The sequence below is a fragment of the Canis aureus genome, chromosome 6, assembly GCF_053574225.1.
Source record: "Canis aureus isolate CA01 chromosome 6, VMU_Caureus_v.1.0, whole genome shotgun sequence".
NCBI classification, from domain to species: Eukaryota; Metazoa; Chordata; class Mammalia; order Carnivora; family Canidae; genus Canis; species Canis aureus.
The window spans coordinates 38,965,539-38,987,984 of NC_135616.1; the positions used below are offsets into that span (position 1 = coordinate 38,965,539).

General features: G+C 38.5%; 1 protein-coding gene across 5 annotated transcripts in view; it reads right to left on the reverse strand.

The window, feature by feature from the left end:
- Window positions 1–22,446, reverse strand: part of ASH1L (ASH1 like histone lysine methyltransferase) — a 181,797-nt gene that overhangs the window by 83,411 nt on the left and 75,940 nt on the right. For all 5 annotated transcript variants that reach the window (XM_077901008.1, XM_077901003.1, XM_077901005.1 and 2 more), the window contains 3 exons: window positions 21,813–21,914; window positions 14,111–14,849; window positions 4,514–4,693 (listed from right to left, as the gene is read on the reverse strand). In XM_077901008.1, the coding sequence (XP_077757134.1) occupies window positions 4,514–4,693; window positions 14,111–14,849; window positions 21,813–21,914 (1,021 nt within the window). The remainder of the gene's footprint in view (window positions 1–4,513; window positions 4,694–14,110; window positions 14,850–21,812; window positions 21,915–22,446) is intronic.

Here is a 22,446-nt window from a genome sequence, read left to right on the forward strand (position 1 = left end):
CTGGAGGGGAGGGGAATTGGGGAATGGGGTAACTGGGTGATGCACATTAGGAGGGCACATGATGGAATGAGATTGATGCATCACTGACCTCTACCTCTGAAACCAATACTACATTATGTGTTAAGTAATTGGATTTAAATAAATTAAAAAAAAAAGCTATATTGTATATTTCAAAGTTGCTAAGAAAATAAATCTTGGGTGGCTCAGACAGTTGGGTGTTAAACTCCTGATTTCTGCTCAGGTCGTGATCTCAGGGTGGTGAGATCGAACCCCACATTGGGCTCTGTGCTCAGTGGGGAATCTGCTCGAGATTCTGCCCCTCCTCCTCCCTTTGTCCCTCTCCCACTTGCACACATGTTCCCTCCCTCTCTAAAACAAACAAATAAATCTTAAATAGAAAGGCGAAGAAAAAAAGTCTTATTCTCATGGTGGGGCACCTGGCTGGCTCAGTCAGTAGAACATGTGACTCTTGATCTTGAGATCGTGAGTTCAAGACCTACTTTCATTTGCTTAGTGACTGAAATATCAAATAAGCTGAATTTTCAACCTGGTTTACCTAAAAATGATGTGTGATCTGAGTAAGTCATTTAATCTTTTACTAACATCAGTAATTTCATCTGTATACAAACTGTATAGTTCAAAAGATTCATTTTACTCATAAAATTTCATTTTTATTATTTCAGAGAAACTAAAGTGCCCAAAATGTTACATGGCAGTGGTGGAACCAAAGACTCCTGTCCAAGGTAGTGTTAGTTTTCCTACACTATTTCCTCACCTGGAAAACCACAAAAGTATCCTGCTCCTTAATCAACCTTTTAACTTCTAGTTCTCATCTAAGTCACCTCCCATGCCCATGCTGGTTTTATTTAGATCGACGTTTGATGGAGTCCCACTCTCCCCTCATAACTTTGTTTTTAAAAAATTTTAATTCCAGTATAGTTAAACATACAGTGTAATATTAGTTTCAGGTATACAATATAGTGATTCAACACCCCCATGAATCACCTAGTGCTCATCATGACAGGAGCACTCCTTCCTCCCCCATCATGTTTCCTTGCACCAACCCCCTCCCTACCCCCGCCTACCTTCCCTCTAGTGACCATCAGTTTGTTCTTTGTTTCTTGGCTTGTCTCTTTCTTTTTCCTTTGTTTTGTTTCATTTCTTAAAGTCCACATAGGAGTATGTAGAATCACATCCCCTCATAACTTTTTAAAACCTATAATGATTTATATACAAAAGAGTAACTTTGCAATTTCTTTGTACTGTTCTGTGGCCCAAAAACCAAACTGACAGAGCATGGAGGATTTTTGGGGGCAGGGAAGCCATTCTGTGTGATATTACAATGGTGGATACATGTCATTATACATTTATGAAAACCCAAACGACACCAAGAGTGAACCCTAATGTCAACTATGGACTTTGGGTGATAATGTTGTGTCAGTGTAGGTTTCACTGATTATAATACATCTAACACTCACTGTGGTGTAAGATATTGAAAATAGGAGAGGCTGAGAGGTCAGGGGGTGTATGCAAACTCTCTGTACTTTAGATCAATTTTACTGTGAACCTAAAACTGCTCAAAATAATTGTTTATAAATTAAACAACAAAACAAAGAAAAAAACAAATTGCTACAAACCACCACCAACCAGCCCACAAAAATATATTGGCTTCATAGTTTAGAAGAATGCATACATATTTCGGTCTGATCAATTTCTTTAAAATATTCCAAAATAAACCCTTTTTCTTCCTCCTTATTTCTAAAAGGTGAGTAGCTAGTTCTTACATAAACAGGGTGATATTTCAAGTCTATTCTCAGAGTAAAGACTTGTCTGACCAGAGACATTTATTTATTATTATTTAACATTTTTATGGGGAGAGAGGGGCAGAGGGACAGGTAGAGAGAATCTTTTTTTAAAAAAGATTTTATTTATTTATTCATGAGAGACACACAGAGAGAAAGAGAGAGGCAGAGACACAGGCAGAGGAAGAAGCAGGCTCCATGTAAGGAGCCCGATGTGGGACTTGATCCTGGGATTCCAGGATCACGCCCTAGGCCGAAGGCAGGGGCCAAACTGCTGAGCCACCCAGGGATCTCCAGGAGAGAGATTCTTAAGCAGACTCCATGCCCAGCTTGAGCCCAATGCACGCAAATCAATCTCACGACCCTGAGATCATGACCTGAGCCAAAATCAAGAGTTGGTCGCTCAATGACTGAGCCACCCAGGTATCCCCTTACCAGAGACATTTTTTTTTTAAAGATTTATTTATTTATTTATGATAGAGAGAGAGAGAGAGAGAGAGAGAGAGAGGCAGAGACACAGGCAGAGGGAGAAGCAGGCTCCATGCAGGGAGCCCGATGCGGGACTCGATCCTGGGACTCCAGGATTGCGCCCTGGGCCAAAGGCAGGCGCCAAACCGCTGAGCCACCCAGGGATCCCCTAGAGACATTTTTCAAACAGTGATGTGGTTGAAGATACCAATCTTTTGACTCACAGTCTGACTTTATTATTAATTTCTCTTTTCAAGTATTTAATCCAGAAAAAGTACACTAATACAAACAGAAGCAAAACTTGAACTTACATTTTTTTTAGAACATGTGAGAAATAGATTTTTCTTTATTCAGAAAAAACATGCTTAAAATTATAACTGAAATAGCTCTTTCCAAGATACATTTCTATTTCCTCATTTGTAGTGACAGAATGCTAATTTTTTTATAAGGCATTGTCATCTGCAATATGAGCTATTATTTTTGAGCCTGATCTGTGGCTGAAGTGGGGCTCCAGGATTATGCTCTGGCCAGAGTCTATAAATGAGGTTTTGAAGTTCCTTTCGTGGTCAGTTTGGGCTACTGTAACACATTACCACTGACTGGGTGGCTTAAACAACAAATGTTTATTTGCTTACTCGTCTGGAGGCTGGGAAGTCCAAGATCACAGCTGAGTTCCAATGAGAACATTGTTCCTGGCTTGCAATGACACCTTTTTGCTACTCCTCACATAGTGGAGAGAGATCACTGCTTTGTGTTTCTTCTTAGAAGGTCACTAATGCTATTCACAAGGGCAATTCCCTCATGACCTAATTACTTCCCAAAGGTCCCATCGCCAAATACCATCACATCATGGATTGGGGCTTCAAATTATGATTTGGGGCTGGGGTATGGGAAGATACACTCACGTCACACTGTTTCCTTACAAAGAAGGTACATGCTTTTCATACTCCCTTCTTTTCTGCTTTCTAAAATGAAGACTTATGGCTGAACACTAGCAGCTATATTGGAACAAGAGGTAACCATAGAAATGGAAGCTTAATGCTGAAACGGAAGAACAGAAAGAAAGAGAAGTCTAGATCCCTGAAGATACTATGAAGTTACCACATTAACCGAAAAGTGTGTACTTCATAATATTTTTTAAATTAAAGGAAAGTGAATGTCTATCTTCTTAAAGCCTTGGATATTTGAGAGAATTTCCTATTACTCAGAGCTGAAACTAATAAGCTTAATGAATAAAACATTTTCATGATCAAAGCAGCAGAAATAGGGTACACTGAGTTTATGTGGCATCTACTTAGGTGGCATATCTATAGAAAATCTTTTCAATGCAAAATAAAGTGCTGTCATTTACACAGAGATCACTTGAAATCACATTGATCAAATCACATTTGATCACATCAAATAAGATATATCTCTAAAATCTAATGTTTCCTCTTTCAATTTTACTCTTTCTTGCTAAAAATCAGACCCATCAGACCCTCATGACCTTTTGAGGGACACTGCATTTCTGCCATTAGTCACTCCCTCATTCGTTTCCTGCTCTGCTACTAGAGTTATCATCTTATAACACATACTGCACTTTTCATTTTCTTTCCTAAAAATATCATGTTTAATTTCCTATAGCCTAATGAGTTAAGTATCTTAGAGTCCATTAGGTCCATGGTTTTGTGGCCCCTAGCACGCAATGCTTATTTTCCACAACACCACTACATTATTTTTAATTAAGAAAAAAGGCACCATTAAAATCTAAACTTCAAATATATAATTTTTTTTTTCAAATATATAATCTAAAAAGGCAGAGAGAAGATAATGATCAGGGAAGATACTGAAACTAGTATTACACAATATGTTAACTGACTAGGATGTAAATAAAAAATTTAAATAATTGGGCAGCCCGGGTGGCTCAGTGGTTTAGCGTTGCCTTCGGCCCAGGGCCCGATCCTGGAGACCTGGTATCAAGTTCTGTGTCGGGCTCCCTGCATGGAGCCTGCCTCTCTCTCTCTCTCTCTGTCTCTCATGAATAAGTAAATCTTTAAAAAAAAAATTGGAACAACAAAAATCAGAGAAAATTAGCCTCAACACAGTGCAGTATCATGAAAAAAGTGAACACTTACGTGTCTGTGCAGATTCATATTTGTGTATATTACATTTATATCGTGTTTTTTGGTAGTCAAAGTATTTTTTCGAACATGGAAGAATAACAGGTCTTTAAAGCATGTCAGCTGACAGGTAATACTACTTACTCTGTAGTTTTGTAAACGTCAGAATACAGCCCTGCTTTCTGATACTTCTTCTTTGGGGGACGTGGGGCCTTCTTTTCCCTTGGGATGAGAGAAAGCACAGGCTGCAAGGTACTTTCAGGTTCGGAAGGCTTGGCTGGGGTTTCAGGAGGACTGGGAATCTCAACTGCTGCTTCAGTAAAGCTAGAAAGAGAAGTTTGAAGGAAATTTTTATTATTGTCTATTTAAAGAACATGACAGCTTGTAAAACATGAAGTACGGAACTTACTCATCTGACCATGATGGATAACGATACCAGCCTTGTCCTCCTGACAGAAATCATTAGAAATACAGCAAATTACTATAAACCTGGAGAAGGTTTACAAAACAATTATCAGACATTGGACAAATAGTACACCACTGTGATCCCTGAGAAAATTGAAAAGAAAAAAAATAAAAACAATTAGAATAAGGGTGCGCCTGGGTGGCTCGATCAATTGGGAATCGAACACTTGATCTCTGCTCAGGTTCTGATCTCAGGGTGTGGGTTTGGGCCCTGCGTTGGGCTTCATGCTGGGTGTGGAGCTACTTAAATAAATAAATAAATAAAAGTAAGAATAGTCCTACAACCAGTCTGCCTTTATAGGGGGGATGATGGTGTAGGGAGTAGAACCACAGCACAGAATAGCCAAAATGATAAACTGAAAAGACAAAGAGGTCAGAGCCCATAGAGGTTGAGGGCACTGCAGCTGGGTAGAGAGGAAAGTAATTCTAGAACATCGCGCAGGGGCGCCTGAGTGGCTCAGTCAGTGAAGTGTCTGCCTTTAGCTCACATCATGATCTCAGGGTCCTAGGATCAAGCCCCACCTTAGGCTCCCTGCTCAGTGGGGAGTCTATTTCTCCCTCTCCCTCTGCTGCTCTCCCTGCATGTGCTCTCTTTCCTGTTCATTCTCTCTCAAATACATAAATAAAATCTTAAAAAAATTTTTTAAAGATTTATTTTATTCATTCATTATTTGTTCATTCATGAGAGACACACAGAGAGAGGCAGAGACACAGGCAGAGGGAGAAGCAGGCTCCATGCTGGGAGTCCAATGTGGGACTCGATCCTGGGACTCTGGGATCAAGTCAAAGGCAGATGCTCATCTGCTGAGCCACCCACACGTCACTTAAAAAAAAAAATTAAGTTGATTCCAGTTTCAGTTAAAGATGGAATAGATACCACCATTTACTCTTCCATTAAGCAAAACTAAAAATCCTGGAAATTATATGTAAAATAAATATAAATAGATTGGCTAGGGACCATGGGACCGATGCAATGACATGGCAGGGAATTTCCTAGATAGTCTTCCACTATTGAGTATGAGGCAAAAAGAATAAACTGTTTTCCTAATATTAAGGACAAGGAAATTGTCTGCTCTCATCATATATTCAACATGGAAGAAAAAAGGTTCTAGTCAATGCAAAAAAGGTGAAAAAAATCTCCAGATGAGCCAGTTCTCTAATTTCATTATTTTTCAAGACTGTTTTGGCTGTTTGGGATTCCTTGAGATTCCAGACGAATTTTAGGGTTTTTCTATTTCCACAAAATACATCCCTGGGATTCTGCACTGAATCTATAGATTGCTTTGAGTAGTTCTGATATTGTAACAGCATTAGAGCTTCCAGTCCATGAACATAGGCTGTCTTTCCAGTTAGTCACGTTGTCTTTCATCCTCACTGAACAATGTTTTGTCGTTTTCAACGTACAAGTTTTGCCCTCCTAAATTGATTCTTAACTATTCTTTAGTTATTTAGCTGTTCTTTGCCCTTCTAAATTTATTCTTAACTATTCTAGGAAAACTGTTGGTGTACAGAAATGCAGGTGATTTTGTGTGTGGATTCTGTGTTCTTCACTGCTGAACTCATTCAGTAGCTTAACAGGGTTTTTCTGTGAGAACTTCAAGGTTTTCTGCTTATAAAATCATGGTGTCTGTGAACAGAACTAATTTTAATTTTTCCTTTCCAATGTGGATGCCTTTTGCTTCTTTTCCTTGCCTTACTACTCTGGTTGGAAATTTTAATATGATGCTGAATTCAAGTGGCACAAGTGGGCATCTTCCCTCCTTCCTGGTATCAGGGGAAAAGCTCTCAATCTCTCACCAGAGCAGCTGACTACTGCAGTTTCTTTGTGTATGGCCATTTATTATGTTGAGGTAGTTTCTTTCTGATCCTAGACTGCTCAGAGTTTTTATCACAAACGTGTTAGAGCCTGTGAAATTATGTTTCTTCATTTATTAATAGGACTGTGTGATTTTTCTTCTTTAGTTTTTTGGTGTGATGAATAACCTTAATTGACTTTTAACTGTATTCTGGTTTGGATTTTTTTGAAGGTTTTATTTATTTACTTGAGAGAGAGCAAGAATGAGCAGTGGGGAGGGGCAGAGGGAGAGGGAGAGGGAGAAGCAGACTCCCTGCTCAGCAGGGAGCCTGATGAGGGTCATCCCAGGACTCTAGGATCATGAGTTGAGCTAAAGGCAGACGCTTAACCAACTGAGCTACTCAGGCGCCCCCGACTTTTAACTGTCAAGTAAGTCTTGCATAACTGGGATAAATCATACTTGGTTATAGGTTCTATCTACCCATCCGTCTATCCAATCAATTTATTATTTATCTTTTTACCTGTCCTTATTTATTTAATTTATTATTTATTTCTTATTGTTCTCCTTACCAGGCAAATTCATTTCTATATCTGTGCTTTATCTTATTTCTTTTTTCTGCAATCAAAAATGTTTTCTGTTTCCCTCTTATCACCTACATATAAATTCTCTCAGTGCTGTTTCCCCAAGTTCTGTCCATAGACCATACACATCAGAATTATAATGAGGGCTTACAAGAAATGCAAATGCCTATTCATGGATTTAAAAAAACTTTTATTAATGAAGTCCTGGATGGACAACTTCCTAACCTTGCTAGTGTCTATACCCAACAGTGGGTGCACTCTCTCTCTTCTTTAAAGATTTATTTATTTATATTTGAGAGAGAGCCCATGAGCAAGCAAATGGGGGGAAGGGCAGAGGGAAAGAGAGAGGGAGAGAAAGAAAGGGAGAGGGAGAAAGAGAGAGAAGCAGACTCTCTGCTGAGCATGAAGCCTGACATGGGGCTTGATCTCACCATCCCAAGATTATAACCTGAGGCAAAATCAAGATCCAGATGCTTAATCAACTACATTGCCCAGACACCCCTGGTCACTCCCTTTATAAGAGCATCCAACTCATGCTACTCAGGTTCTGGCACCCTTAGCTGGCCTGATGCTCTTCCCACTTTGTCCCAGTGGCCTAAGTCCTCATTCCATTAAGTCTCTAACATGAATCTCAGAGTCAATATGGTTTCCATACCCCATTTTGATACCTATACTCAATTACTTTACGCTAATATTTCAAGGGGCTCCTGGGTGGCTCAGGAGGTTGTGCCTGAGCAATTCTTGGTTTCTGATCAGGTCATGATCTTGGAGTAATGAGATCAATCCCTGTGTTGACCTCCACACTCAGCATGGAGTCTGCTTGCGATCCCCTCCCCACCATGCACATACTCTAAAAAACTGGTTTTATGGGGGTGCCTGGGTTGCTCAGTCAGTTAAGGGCTGGACTCTTGATTTGGCTTAGGTCATGATCTTAGGGTCATGAGATCGAGCTCCTTGTGGGGCTCTACACTGGGCATGGAGCCTGCTTAAGATTCTCTCCTCTGCACCTCCACTACCTGCATCCTCCATTTGTGCATGTGCTATGTATCTTAAAAAAAAAAAAAAAAAAAAAAAGAAGGGGAAAAAAAAGGAAAAAAAGATAAACTATGGTTTTGTGATATATTTATCTATGCCAATATAATACTTTAATTTCATGTTTTTAATTTTTGTTTTCCCCCTTTTTTTGCTTCATAAAAGTAGTACCAGTTAGTAAATAATTTTTAGAGACTTCCTTTTTTACTTAATACTACATTTCTAAGACTCATCTATTATTATGTATCAGCTATAATTATTTTTTATTACCATATCATATTCCATTGTGTAAAAAATTACAATATATTTATTCCTTTTCATGGTAATCTTGGATATTTCCACTTTGTCTATGTTCTAACCAATCTTGCTACTATCTTTCTGAAAAGTGTTTTCTGGTGACTGTTGGGCAAGAGGTTTTTCTAAAGGGGAACTGCTAGATTATACAGTATTTATTTGTAATACATTTTTTTGTTGTTATATATTTTGGACACTAAAACTATATGCATTATAAATTTATAAACTTCCCAGTTTGTATCAAATCTTCAAAATATTTGTCATGATGATGTTTGATGAGTAGAAATTCTTATTTTTATCTTTTCTTGGTTTTAACATAATCCAGTATATCAGTCTTTACTTGTATGGTTACTGCTTTTGTTAGCTTGTTTATGAAATCCCTTCTGATAACAAGGTTGTGAAATTTTTCTCCTTCTATCTATCAGCCTTTGAAAGTTTAAAATTTTGCTTTTAGCACTTACAGATTTAGTCAACTGGGAATTAATTTTTGTATATGGGATGAGACAGAATCCAATTTCATTTCCATTATTATGTGACATCAACTTTTAGGGCATAATTTATTAAATATTGTTTTCTGTCCCTGTTGTTATGCAGTTACTTACCTCTGTCATAGAGCGAGCTGCATACATGCACAGATCAGTTCCACACTAGCTTAGGATACCATAGCTTGAAATTAATTTTGGGGACAAAACTTTTACTTTATTCATTAATTCCATTCTTCAGAATATACCTAGAGAAAGTAGTGCCCATATCCACCAGTGGACATTTAAGGAATATTAACAGCAGCAATTTTGGATAATAGCCTCAAAGAGGAAATAACAGTAAAATGGAAAAACTGTATTGTATACAAACAATGGATTAGTACACAATAATGAAAAGAAGGTAAGTACAGCAACATGCAACAGCAGAGATGGTTTAACAGGTTTATGAGGAGCAAAAAAGGTGATACACAAAAACATAAATCAATAATTCTTTTCAAATGAAGTTCAGTAAGGATAAACTAAATATTATCAGTGTTACAGACTTAAATGATATTACAGATGTGGTTACCTTAGAAGTCAGGAAACTGACTATGGCTAATGGTAAGGAAGAAGTTTGTGATTGGGAAGGCATATGGGATGCTAGCTAGCAATGTTCTATATATTCAACCCTTCTATGTCTACACTGGTTAACTTTCAAAAAGTTAACTGATTTCTTATGTTTATGTACTTTCTGTGTATTCCTTTCCTTCCTTCCTTCATCATCTCAAAAGAGGGTTTTTTTTTTTTTAAGTTTATTTATTTATATAAGTATCTCTAAACCCAACCAGGGGCCCAAACTCATGATCCTGAGATCAAGAGTCATACACTCCTCTGACTGAGTCAAACAGGCGTCTAGTGAGTTTTAAATGAAACAAGAACGATCCTTTTATTTCAAGTGTGGTTGAATTTCTTATAAACCGTCTGGTCCTGCCTCTTTCTTTGCCATAAGACTTTAAATTAAAGATTTGATTCATAGAAAAGAAGCACTTAGGCTAGTTCTTCTTGGGTAGGCATTTCCTAGGAATAAGTACATCTCAACTGAAATTTATTGGGTGTAATGTGCTTATAGTAGTCCTTTTATAATCTCTCATATATAGCTTATCTCTTTTTTAAAAAAGATTTTATTCATTTACTCATTAAAGACAAACAGACAGAGGCAGAGACATTTAGGGAGAAGCAGGCTCCTTGCAGGGAGCCTGATGAGGGACTTGATCCCTGCACTGGGATCACACCCTGAGCCAAAGGCAGATGCTCAACCACTGAGCCACCCAGGTGTTCCAGCTTATCTCCTTTTTAACTCAAAATTTTCTTCATCGGTCAACTTAACCAGCAGTGTGTATATTTTATTAGTCTTCAAGGAACTAACTATGGTGATTCTCTATATCGTACCTTAGTTTTGTTTTGTTAATTTATATTTTTCATCTCCTTCATTTACCATTTTGGGGCTTATTCTCTTGTTTTTCTCATTTCTTAACTGGACTCTTGGTTCATGAATTTTCAACATTAAGAAAATAAGAATATAAGCCTTAAAGACTATGAATCTCTCTCTGGCACCTCTTAAGACATATCCCACAAGGTTTAATATATAGCATAGTGTTTCTTCAGTTCTAAATATTTTAAATATGATTTTATTTTTTTAATCTAGTTTTAAGAATTTATCATTTTTCCTGTTAGAATCAGGATTTGAACCCAGGCTCTTCTGAGTCTAGAACCTTGCTCATAACCATTATATTATTCTTTTGCAATCTGGTTTGTTATTAATCAACAAATGTGTCCAAACTCTTTATTATGCAAACAAGGCCTTCTGCATAATCTGGTCCCCACAATCTTTTCTTCAGACTCATTCTCCAGACTCTAGACCCTACTACTCTAATTAGCTCTGTGTTTTGGACAGAAAAGCTTTTTTTCCTTGAACCTGCCATGCTTCTTCATTAAAAAAAAAAAAAAAGCCCATAATGTTTATTCTACCCTTCCTCCTTTAAATAACAGAGGACGTTTACTCTTCAGATTTTAATAATTACTTCCACAGACACCTAGGTCAATTATGTTAACCATATATTCCTGTAACACTAAATAATTGTTCACATTGGTACTTAGTCTGTGTGATCCATGAGAGTAGGGAATATATCTATTTTTGCTTATTACTGTTATCTATCCTTAGCACAAAGAATAAATAGTTTTGTAATAAATACTTATGAAATAAGTAAATTAACAAAACCCTGCTACATAAACAAGTACTATAGTAGGTTCCAGTTAGAAAAAGGTAAAAAAACTGTTGCTGTTTCTGGGAACTCCACGTCATGTCCTTTCTTGATATATCCCCTCTACTCTTGAGGGTAGAAACTGTTTCTTTTCATAATTTCTCCAAATTCCAAAATATAATTTTGTGGAAAATGAAGTGCTTAATGTTGGTAACTATACTAGAATTTTCTCGAACAGAAAAGCTATATAGAATAAATCCTTTCTGTGAAATACACTTTTAAGGTGACCCTTTCCCTAAAGTGAATGGTCAAAATGTCAAGAACTGTCACTTTTTTACTATAGTGAAGGCAGAAATCATCCTCTTCAATATTTTTTTTTAATGATTTTAATTATTTATTCATAGAGATGCAGGGAGAGAGAGAGAGAGAGAGGCAGAGACACAAGCAGGCTCCATGCAGAGAGGCTGACATGGGACTCATCCAGGGTCTCCAGATCACACCCTGGGCTGCAGGTGGCGCTAAACCGCTGCGCCACCAGGGCTGCCCCATCCTCTTCAATATTTTAAAGCCTCGGTGATTAAAATGAAAAAACACTGATATTAGAATAGTCTGATGGGAAGAAACTATGAAGAGAGTCCCTAAGACCCAAAGACATAAGAATTTAGTATATAATAAAGGTATCATTTCACATAAGTAGGGAAAAAAATAATAAACAGTGCTAAGACCACCATTTAAAAATTTTTTTAAGGGGATCCCTGGGTGGCTCAGTGGTTTGGTGCCTGCCTTTGGCCTAGGGTGCGATCCTGGAGTCCCAGGATTGAGTCCCGTGTCGGACTCCTTGCATGGAGCCTGCTTCTCTCTCTGCCTGTGTCTCTGCCTCTCTCTCTCTATCATAAATAAATCAATAAAATCTTAAAAAAAATAAAAATTTAAAAAATTTATTTAAAGATTTTATTGATTTATTCATGAGAAACAGAAAGAAAGACAGGCAGAGACATAGGCAGAGGGAGATGCAGGCTCCCCACAAGGAGCCTGATGCGGGACTCATTCTGAGATCCCAGGATCACGCCTGAGGCAAAGGCAGATGCTCAACTGCTGAGCCACCCAGGCGTCCCTTTTTTTTTTCTTCTTTTTTTAAAAAAATTTAAATCTCTTTTTAAAATAAAATCTTTTTCTGCCTTTCCAAAAAAAAAAAAAAAATACTCCAATTCAGTGGTAATATAAAGAGTAAAAACTACATATACATAAAAACAGCCATGTTTATAAATCTGTAACCTTGGCAAATGAGTAGTCATAAATATTGCATTAACTCATTTCTCACACAAAAGCAAATTTCAACTCATTTAAACACCTATATGTTAGAGGATCCCTGGGTGGCGCAGTGGTTTGGCGCCTGCCTTTGGCCCAGGGCGCGATCCTGGAGACCCGGGATCGAATCCCACGTCGGGCTCCCGGTGCATGGAGCCTGCTTCTCCCTCTGCCTGTGTCTCTGCCTCTCTCTCTCTCTCTCTCTCTCTCTCTCTCTGTGTGTGACTATCATAAATAAATAAAAAAATTAAAAAAAAAAATAAACACCTATATGTTAAAGGTGATACGGAATCCACTGAAGGAGAACAGTTAAATAAATTATGTCATATTTTTAGCATGGAGTAAGGTAATTCTACATGTACTAATGACAAGAGTTCTGAGATACAAGAGAAAGAGTTAACTATAGTGTGTTTCGCTTACAGGCAACATCAGCTTTGTAAACGCACACATTTGTACAGGTGTAAGAGAAGATGTCAAAGTATACATAGTATACTGATTTTTGGGGTTTTTTATTATTTATTTATTTTTTAAGATTTTATTTATTTATTTTTTAAGATTTTATTTATTTATTCATGAGAGACACACACAGAGAGAGAGGCAGAGACACAGGCAGAGGGAGAAGCAGGCTCCATGCAGGAAGCCTGATGCAGAACTCGATCCTGGGTCCCCAGGATCAGGCCCTGGGCCAAAGGCGGCACTATACCACTGAGCCACCTGGGCTGCCCAAATTCTTAAAAAAAAAAAAAAAAAAAAAAAAAAAAAAAAAAAAAGAGTGGAGGGTAAATGGCGTATGACTGTTACTGTATCATGTTAGTAAAAGTATAAACAGGTATGGCTTTTAAGAGGGCAGTTTGAACATAAATGTTAAGAGGCTTAAAATGTGTCTAGTAGTTTTAATTTGTATTTCTGTAACTGTGAACACAGGCTGCCATGGAACTATGACTGAACACGCTACATTTAATAAAGGAAAAGTCATTTCCAAATGGTGAACATTGTATTAACTCATTTAAAATTACCAAAAATACCTTCAGGGAAAAATCTCGTTGGATACATAACAAAAGAGTTTAAAAAAAGTTCTTTTATGCGGGTGTGTGTGATTTTTGGCTCTGTGCTCTATACCTTTTAGAAAAAAGTAAAAAAATAACAAGGAAACTATGAAGAAAATAAATCTAACATGTAGCAAAATGTATGTGCAGAAAGGATGAAAAGTTTGGAGCACACAGAAGACAGTATGAGCCTAAAAATAACTGCAGACACAGAGCTGTGTGTGTACTGGGTTAAATATACAACCTCTCTGGGTCTTCAACTCCTCTTCTGCAAAATCAGGGGCTCAAGATTGGACTTGTTACGTCCCCTGTGCTTCTTAATTATTTATAATTTTGAGGAGCTGTAAGTAAGAACACTTGAATAAAACAGAAGGGCAGAGGTTTTACATAATGAAAGGTCAGCAGGTTACCTTAAGAATTCAGCTGCATACGTTATGTTAAATTTGTAAAAAGCTATTTTTCTTTCCTCAGATAAAACATCAAACAAGGATAATTACCTCTTGGGATGCTCTTGTTCTTCCTCTGGGAATGGCTTCTGCTTTTTCTTGGTCTGTTCTTCCAACAGCCAACTTTTCCTCTTCAGCCCCTTCTTATGTTCTGGACTCAGGTTTACGCTCTGCACAACAGCCTCGATGACATCCGTAACTGTGTCTGGACGGAGGGGCAGGGCTGCTCTTTCTTCACCTTCATTAGCATCGGGGCTGACGAACCGGGCAGCCTGGAATGCTTGCATTGACACCACTGCCTGGAGGGGGCATTTCCGAGGTCGCCCTGGTCTGCGTTTCACGAAGTTATTCCCTGTCCTGGCCTGTCTTTGAAGCTTTTTGGCTTTTAATATTTTATTGACATGGTCCAGGTTTTTCTTTGTGGCCAAGATTTTGTCATAATTGCACATTTTCCGAGCTTGGCGCTGCATGGCTTCCACGACACTCCTCTTGATATGGTGGGGTGAGCAGCTGCTCGGCAACTTCTCAGACAGGAGTGAGATGCTGCTGCTACAAGAGTCACTAGGGGCTGCGGGCACTAGAAGGCTATCTGGTTTTCCCAGGGCTCGTTCCTTGCTGTGGCTGTGGCCTGGACTGGAAGAAGGTGGCCCCGAGGCAGATGCAATCACGGCATCTAGATTCTTCTCCAGGGGCTCTTGGTCCTCATGTTGTACCATCCGCTGCAGCAGACTATCCACAGAGTCATCCCCAGGGGCAAGCAATCTTGGACTTCGAGAAGGAAGTCCGTTTACTAAATAAGATGACAAAGCACACACAGATACAAATTGAACACAGCCAGTCATTTAAATAACTTTTTACATAGAAGGAAAGGAATAGTGACGCATTTTTCTTAACAGGATTAAACATCCTAACACCATATGCATTTGTCTCTCCCAAGCAAGTTGATGGTTTACTTTCCTGAATAAGGCATATTACAGGAATCATAATAAATCCAAAAGTGGCCTGTTCCCCTAACAATATGTGAATTAAAAAGCAACAACAATTCTCACTCTGTGAGATGAGGAGCAGAAAGAAATAGTTTATTTTTTCAAAACTGATGGTCCATTTAAGTTTAGAGACTTGCCAGTTAAATGTTGGTGTTATTTCTAGTTCAGTGCTTTTTCTGACAATGCTGCAAGTACAAAGGATGTAGTGAAACTTCTTGGGAAAAGCTTTAAACCTAGAATACTAAACATTTGTATAAACTAATTTAGAAAGAATACATGTTGAGGGTAAGATTGGAAAATAAGTGGTCTTCGATGTACCTTGTTATCTTAGTGGCTCAACGACTTGGTCATCTTTGTTTCTTCAAATACCACTCCGTACTTCCTTGTGATTACACTTCCTCTGGCAAGCCACGTCAGTTTTACAATATTTGTAAACATCAGATCGTCATAGGGCCACCTCCAAAGATGCATAGTTGTTTACTACTAATGAACACAGGTCATACTTTTCCAAAGCTGATCTATGGATTTCCCATCTATATGTGTCTAATCTAAGATGTGATGTTACTCTAGGTACTCCTTTACAGGCCCCGGGCATTCCAAGTTCCAGTCTCATCAGACTACACTGGAATTTTTCTCAAATTACCAATAACTTCCATATGTGTCCATATCAAGTAGTCTTCTTTAAATTCAGGGTTTTTCACATTTCAAATTCTAATTCTTTTTTTTTTTTTTTTAAAGATTTTATTTATTCATGAGAGAGAGAGAGAGAGAAAGAGAAAGAGAGAGAGAGACAGAGAGAGGGAGAAAAGCAGAGGGAGAAAAGCAGGCTCCAAGCAGGGAGCTGATGTGGGACTCAATCCCGGGACTTCAGGATCACACCCTGGGCTGCAGGCAGCACTAAACCACTGTGCCACCGGGGCTGCCCTATATCACTAATCTTAAAATCCAGCCTCCACTGTTTCTCTGATAATACACTGATTATCTTCCAATTACTTGCAACTCCATCAGATTTAACTGTTGAGATTGCTGATACCCACCCAGTATTGTGTCTTTACTGTTCAACATATTTATTCTCACAGTTTCAATGATCAGAACACATAAACTAATCTTAAATTGTGCCTGAAGATCACCACAATGATAGCTGCCTACTTCCTATACCTGGCTTGAGGCTGAGAGTGCGGCTCACTTTCTCTGCTACAAGAGCTTTCCTTGATGCAACTCTCGATAATTCATTGAACTACCACTTAGATTCTTATGACACCCAAATCTTCATTTTCTGAATATAACTGTATTCTACTTCTCTGCTTTCGCATGTTTCACAGATTTTTCAAACTCATATTCATAATTTAAGTCATTACCCCCTTCTTGAACCCTGTTCCTCCAGACTACCATTATGTAGATTGAGCACCAATCACATGGGAATTTTGTCAGCCAAGCTTAGGCCACACCATCTATTATTTCTCCTCTACTTTCCCCACAAACCATAAAATGTGATTTTATGTTAATCTGGTCACTTAAACCTACTTTCCTTCATGCTATCACAGCCACTAGATGCTAAGCTAACCTTGTCTCTCTGTCCTCAAGCAAAAGACTGCTTGTAGAGCTATTACAACCTGTACATGTCTTTTACTTCTCCCATCAAGTGATAGCATTTAACTCCCCTCCTCTTGAATATGAGCTGTCCTCAGTGAGTTGCTTCTAGCAAAGAATTCCACAGAAGTAAGAACCAGCTGATTTCTAAGTCTAGTCCAGAAAAGGCAGGACATATTCCGCCTGGCCCTCTCTGAGAACATCTGCCCCTGGAACCCAGCTTCCACATTATAATTCTATGCAGTCTATGATCATGTTTCCCAATAGATCCTGCTGAGGTCATAGCCAACAGCTTCTATTACAATGACTACAGCCATCAATAAAATCATATTTTTATGTATTATCCCTTTTAGTGCATTTATCCCTTTGGATTTTTTTTTTTTTTTTAAAGATTTTACTTATTTATTCATGAGAGACACACACACACAGAGAGGCAGAGACACAGGCAGAGGGAGAAGCAGGCTCCATGCAGGGAGCCTGATGTGGGACTCGATCCCAGGACGCCAGGATCACGCCCTGGGGCAAAGGCAGGCACTAAACTGCTGAGCCACCCAGGGATCCCCTATCCCTTTGGATTTATTTCAAAGCAGAGTGTTAGCTCAAGGATGGGCCATGTCTTGCACAAAATTGTATTTGTTCAGTTGTTTACATATCTTAATTACTGAACAGATGAACAGATGATCTCCACACATATTTCTTTGTAACTAGAAGGTTAGGACATAGTTCTGACTGAGCGATTTGTTTTTCAAAACAAATAAAGGGTGTCATTCTTGTGCAACTGGAGTAAATGAGAATGCTAGGTCAACCAAGATTGAGGATATGCTGATCAAAAACACTTATGTTTATACTGAATAGGAATTAAATTTGCATTTGGCTCTGGAAGAACTCAGGGCACTATCACTCAACAGCAAGTTTTCATTAATTTTTTTCTGGGTCCCAAGGCAATATAAATCTGCATGTGAGACAGGAGGTAAGAATGAGCTTGTGGAAAGGAGCTCCTTTTCCAGCTCTTTCCAAAGCCAAACTGAAACAAGGAACCGCCTTCTTCTGTGATGGGTTTGTTTCCATTTATTCTTACCCTGGTAAATGTCACCTTGAAGGAATGCCAGATTTATGCAGGGAAATCTGAAGTGAACTTCTGTGCTACTCAGGCCCTATGCCACAAGGAAAATGGCAGATGTCAAGCAGCTCTAATATCTTCAGTGCTGTTGAATCAAGCTTTCTGAAAATTTGTTTCCTACTTATTTCAAAATTCAGCAATGTTTTAAGAAATGTTTTCCATATCTTATCTAGTATTTTTAGGTATAAAGAATGTCGTTTGTTTGCTCTATACATCTAATCTACCTCATTGCTGGAAATAAAGGGCTCAAATTTATACTAAGGCTACCTGAATTCTAGCAGTCCCTTTTCAAGCAAACTGCTTTCTCTCCACATGCAGCCTGGCTTTATAAAAATCATTTCCCCAATTATTAATACTCTCCAAATCTTTCTTGACCTCTTGTGAAATCTGACATTAAAAGGCTTCTACTACATGTGGTCTTTGATTTTCTATATAAAAGAAATCTAGGGGTGCCTGGGTGGCTCAGTGGTTGACCGTCTGCCTTTGGCTCAGGGCATGATCCCTGAGTCCCAGGATCGAGCCCGCATCGGGCTCCCCACAGGGAGCCTGCTTCTCCCTCTGCCTGTGTCTCTACCTCTCTCTCTGTGTCTCTCAGGAATAAATAAATAAAACCTTAAAAAAAAATAAATCTATCCAAAGCTTTTATGTAATCACTGACATCGTTTCTTCCACTTCTCTCCAATGCAAATGCTTCTTAAATCTGCATTCCTGCCATCCTTGCTGGGTTAGCTCACTTACGGTCAGGTTAAAGTTTCTATTACATACTGCTAGGTCTGCATCTCTACCAGTGATCCCGGCTCAAACTATAAGCCTCCCCTTCCAAATGGCTAACACCTCCACCTCATCAGCCCAAATGCTGCTCAAATTGAACATATCCAAACATGAAGCCATTATCTGAATTATACAATATATCAAATAATTTTTATCTTCCCTGGTCAAAATCCTTCAGTGGCTCCCAACTGCCTCCACAATCAGGTTTCAACTCGTTCAAATGAAAAACTAACCAACAAACAACAAACAAAAAAGCCTATGCCAGGGGCGCGTGGGTGGCTCAGTGGGTCAAGCATCTGCTTTCTGCTTAGGTCATGATCTCAGGGTCCTGGGATAGAGTCCCCTGTGGGGCTCCCTGCTCAGCTTCTTCCTCTCTCTGCCCCTCCCCCTGCTTGTGCTCGCACTCACGCTCTCTCTCTGTCAAATAAATAAATAAAAGTCTTTAAAAACATTAAAAAAAAAAAAGCCTATGCCAGTATGGGGTCCAGTCTATTACTTTTACAACCTCACTCTCCACTATAATCGCATGATCTCTTTCACACACTAGTAACATCAAACAATGTACTGCTCTCCAAAAATAGCATTCTCTTGTATGGTTTTGTGCCTTTCTTTGGGAATGTTATTGTCAGTGTGTTAAACACATTCTTATTCTTTACTTTGCCCCACATGCTGAAGCAAGTTACAGTAGTATATGTGTCACATCTTCAGGGACATCTTTAGTCACGCACATGCTAAGTGCTGGAGTCCCTTGTAACACTGGTCCATCACAGAATTGAATATACCTTTCAATGGTGAATGTGTCTGAATCCTTGGGGCAACCCCGGGGGGCTCAGTGGTTTAGCACCACCTTCAGCCCAGGATGTGATCCTGGAGCCCTAGGATCGAAGCCCGCATCAGGCTCCCTGCATGGAGCCTGCCTCTCCCTCTGCCTGTGTCTCTGCCTCTCTCTCTCTCCCCGTGACTCTCATTAATAAATAAATAAAATCTTAAAAAAAAAAAAAGTGTCTGAATCCTTGAAAGCAGGAACTTTATCTCACTCATGTTTATATTTCCAGTGCTCAGTATTCAGTTACTCTCAATAAATATTTTTTGAATGAATAAAACAGTATTATGGTAAGAGTAACTTTATGGATCTAGGTGTTAATTTCTTTCGTTTACTAAAGTGAAATATTTTGGTGGTTTTCTTTGTCGCTATCTCCTTGAAACCTCATTCTTTCTTCTCAGGGGTTGGCAAACTTTTTGTGTAAAAAGCTCAATAGTAGATATTCTAGGCTTTTGAAGACACATGTGAGGTCTCACAAACACTTTTTTCCTTTCTCCTTTGTTTTATTAAGCTACCCTTTAAAAATATAAAAACAGGGGCGCCTAGGTGGCTCAGTCAGTTAAGTGTCTAATTCTTGGTTTCGGCTCAGGTCATCATCATCTCTCAGGCCTGTGGGATCAAGGCCTGCCTCAGGCTCTGTGCTTATGGGGATTCTGCTTGAAATTCTCTCCTTTTCCCTCTCCTTCATCCCTACTTCTCTCTTCTCTCCCAGCTAGAGCTCTCTCTCTCCAAGTACCTAAATAAAATCTTAAAAAAAAAAAAAAAAAAAGAAAAAGAAAAAAGTAAAAATTTTTAGCTGAGGGCTGCACTAAGCTGTATCTCATCTGGTCCACAGGCTGCAGTTCACTACATGCTAGTCGTCAAACATAGTCACTCAATATTTAAGAATCTCTCTGAAATAGTATGAAAACAGAGCATACCGAGAGACAAATCCTCACTGTTGCTTGAGTTCAACTGTACCTCTGGCACAATGGTGCTAATAAAAAGCTTCAAATATGTTGAAACTCATCATCAGATAAATTCAGTAAGTATGATACAGCTATAATTTGACAGGGTAGCCTTGAATTGATGAAGGAATCAGATTTCTGATCATCAGTCACAAGTGATCTCCCAATTAAAAAACATGATAGAAAGCCAAGAAATGATCTGTCAATTCCTTGCCTAGAACTTTGAGTGGTTCCCGAGTGTTATTAATAAGGTACCCTACCTGCCTTTCCAGCCGCATCTTCAGTCCCTTTAACCTAACCATGCTGGTTCTTTTAGTTAGTTTCTTAAACTGATTATTCTCCCCTTTACATGTTACTGCTGTTGCCTGGAATGACCCTACCGCTGCCCATGTGTCCTGATGATACAGATAGATTATAAAGGACTTCTTCCTCTGCAATCCTCAAACACAGGGCAGACATATTACCATACATACATACATACATGCACATATAACGTTTTGTTTTTGTAACCACGCAATTGGTAAAAAGGGAAAATTGACAGCATAATCTAAATGTATGAACTACATAAATATGATATACTCTATTAAGATGTTATATATATTTAAAACATATAAAATTACACATCTTATTTATTTATTTTTAAGATTTTATTTATTTATTCATGAGACACACAGAGAGAGGCAGAGACACAGGCAGAGGGAGAAGCAGGCTCCATGCAGGGAGCCTGATGTGGAACTCGATCCCAGAACCCTGGGATCATGCTCTGAGCCAAAGGTAGACGCTCAACCACTGAGCCACCCAGGCATCCCAACATTGCACATTTTAAAAGTTGAGGTTGAAATAAATAGTAACAGAGATTCTTCTTATAACCTCATAAATTATTTGCATATCTCAGAGAATTGTGAATATTACTTTGGAAACTCTTGCTTTACTAAAATAATTTTATACATATAGCCAAGTCTTTATTAAATAGTTCGAATCCACACTGCTCTATAATACCACATACTCCTTTACCTCAACTTTTAAAATCTCTGTTTTTGGGGCACCTGTGTGGTTCAATTGGTTAAGCCTTTGGCTCAGGATCAGGCTCCCTGCTCATTGAGGAGTCTGCTTCTCCCTCTCCCTCTGCTGCTCCCTCTGCTTGCGTGAGCTCTTTCCCTGTGTCAAATAAATTTTAAAAATCTTAAAAAACAAAAACAAAACCCCTCTATTTTTGTGTCTGCCTACTCTTTTACCTAGTCATTTTGAGTTATTCCCTTTGGATCACATCAAAACCACTATACCTCTGGGAGTAAGCCTACTTGGACTTAAGCAGGAAAGAGAAGATGAGGACACTGTTTTAGTGTACGTTTGCTCATTCACATATCTGACAACTCCATCTATTTTTTCTACAATATCATATGTAAATATAAATTGTAATTTATGTTGTAAAAGTTTATAGTATCATATTTTAAGTATGTTCATAAGTCACAAATGGGAATTATAGTTAAAATCTGGTAAAACAAATATTACTTGCCTGTTGAAGAAGTACTCTCAGATGAAGACCTCTTCCGGGTAGGGCTACAGTTTGTGCTCTCTGATGGTCGCTGGGAAGACTTATCTGAGGTTGGCTGGGAACCTGGAGAGAGAGGAAAAGATAGAAATTATAGAAAAATTCAAATATAAAATAAAGTCAAACCATTCTGTGTCAGAACTGCAATATTTTAGTTGTTGTCACTGCCATTCCCTGCAATAATACAACTTTTAAGCTGACAATAAGTAGACAATAAGCAGAGGACAAACCATACTATGTGCTGCCGACAAAATTTCACAGGTCTCATATACATAAATTTCTCCTGTTACATTAACAGAGGAAAAACTAGTTTTAGTGGAAGAATGAACAGAATATACAATTTAGTTTTTATGTATCACCACTATGAAACATATCATTAAGATATTTATTGATAAAGATGACTAGCAATATTCTAATGCCTGTTCCTGATAATCAATTCAGATTCATCATATGAACTGACAAAATTTATAATGTAATTAATTAGGGATGACTAATGTGAGAAAGCAGGTCCAACTGAGCATTGCATTTGCTAGAATCAGAAGTGAGAATCTGAGTCAGACCTTAAACCCGTATATGCAATCGACTCCGTAGAAGTCAC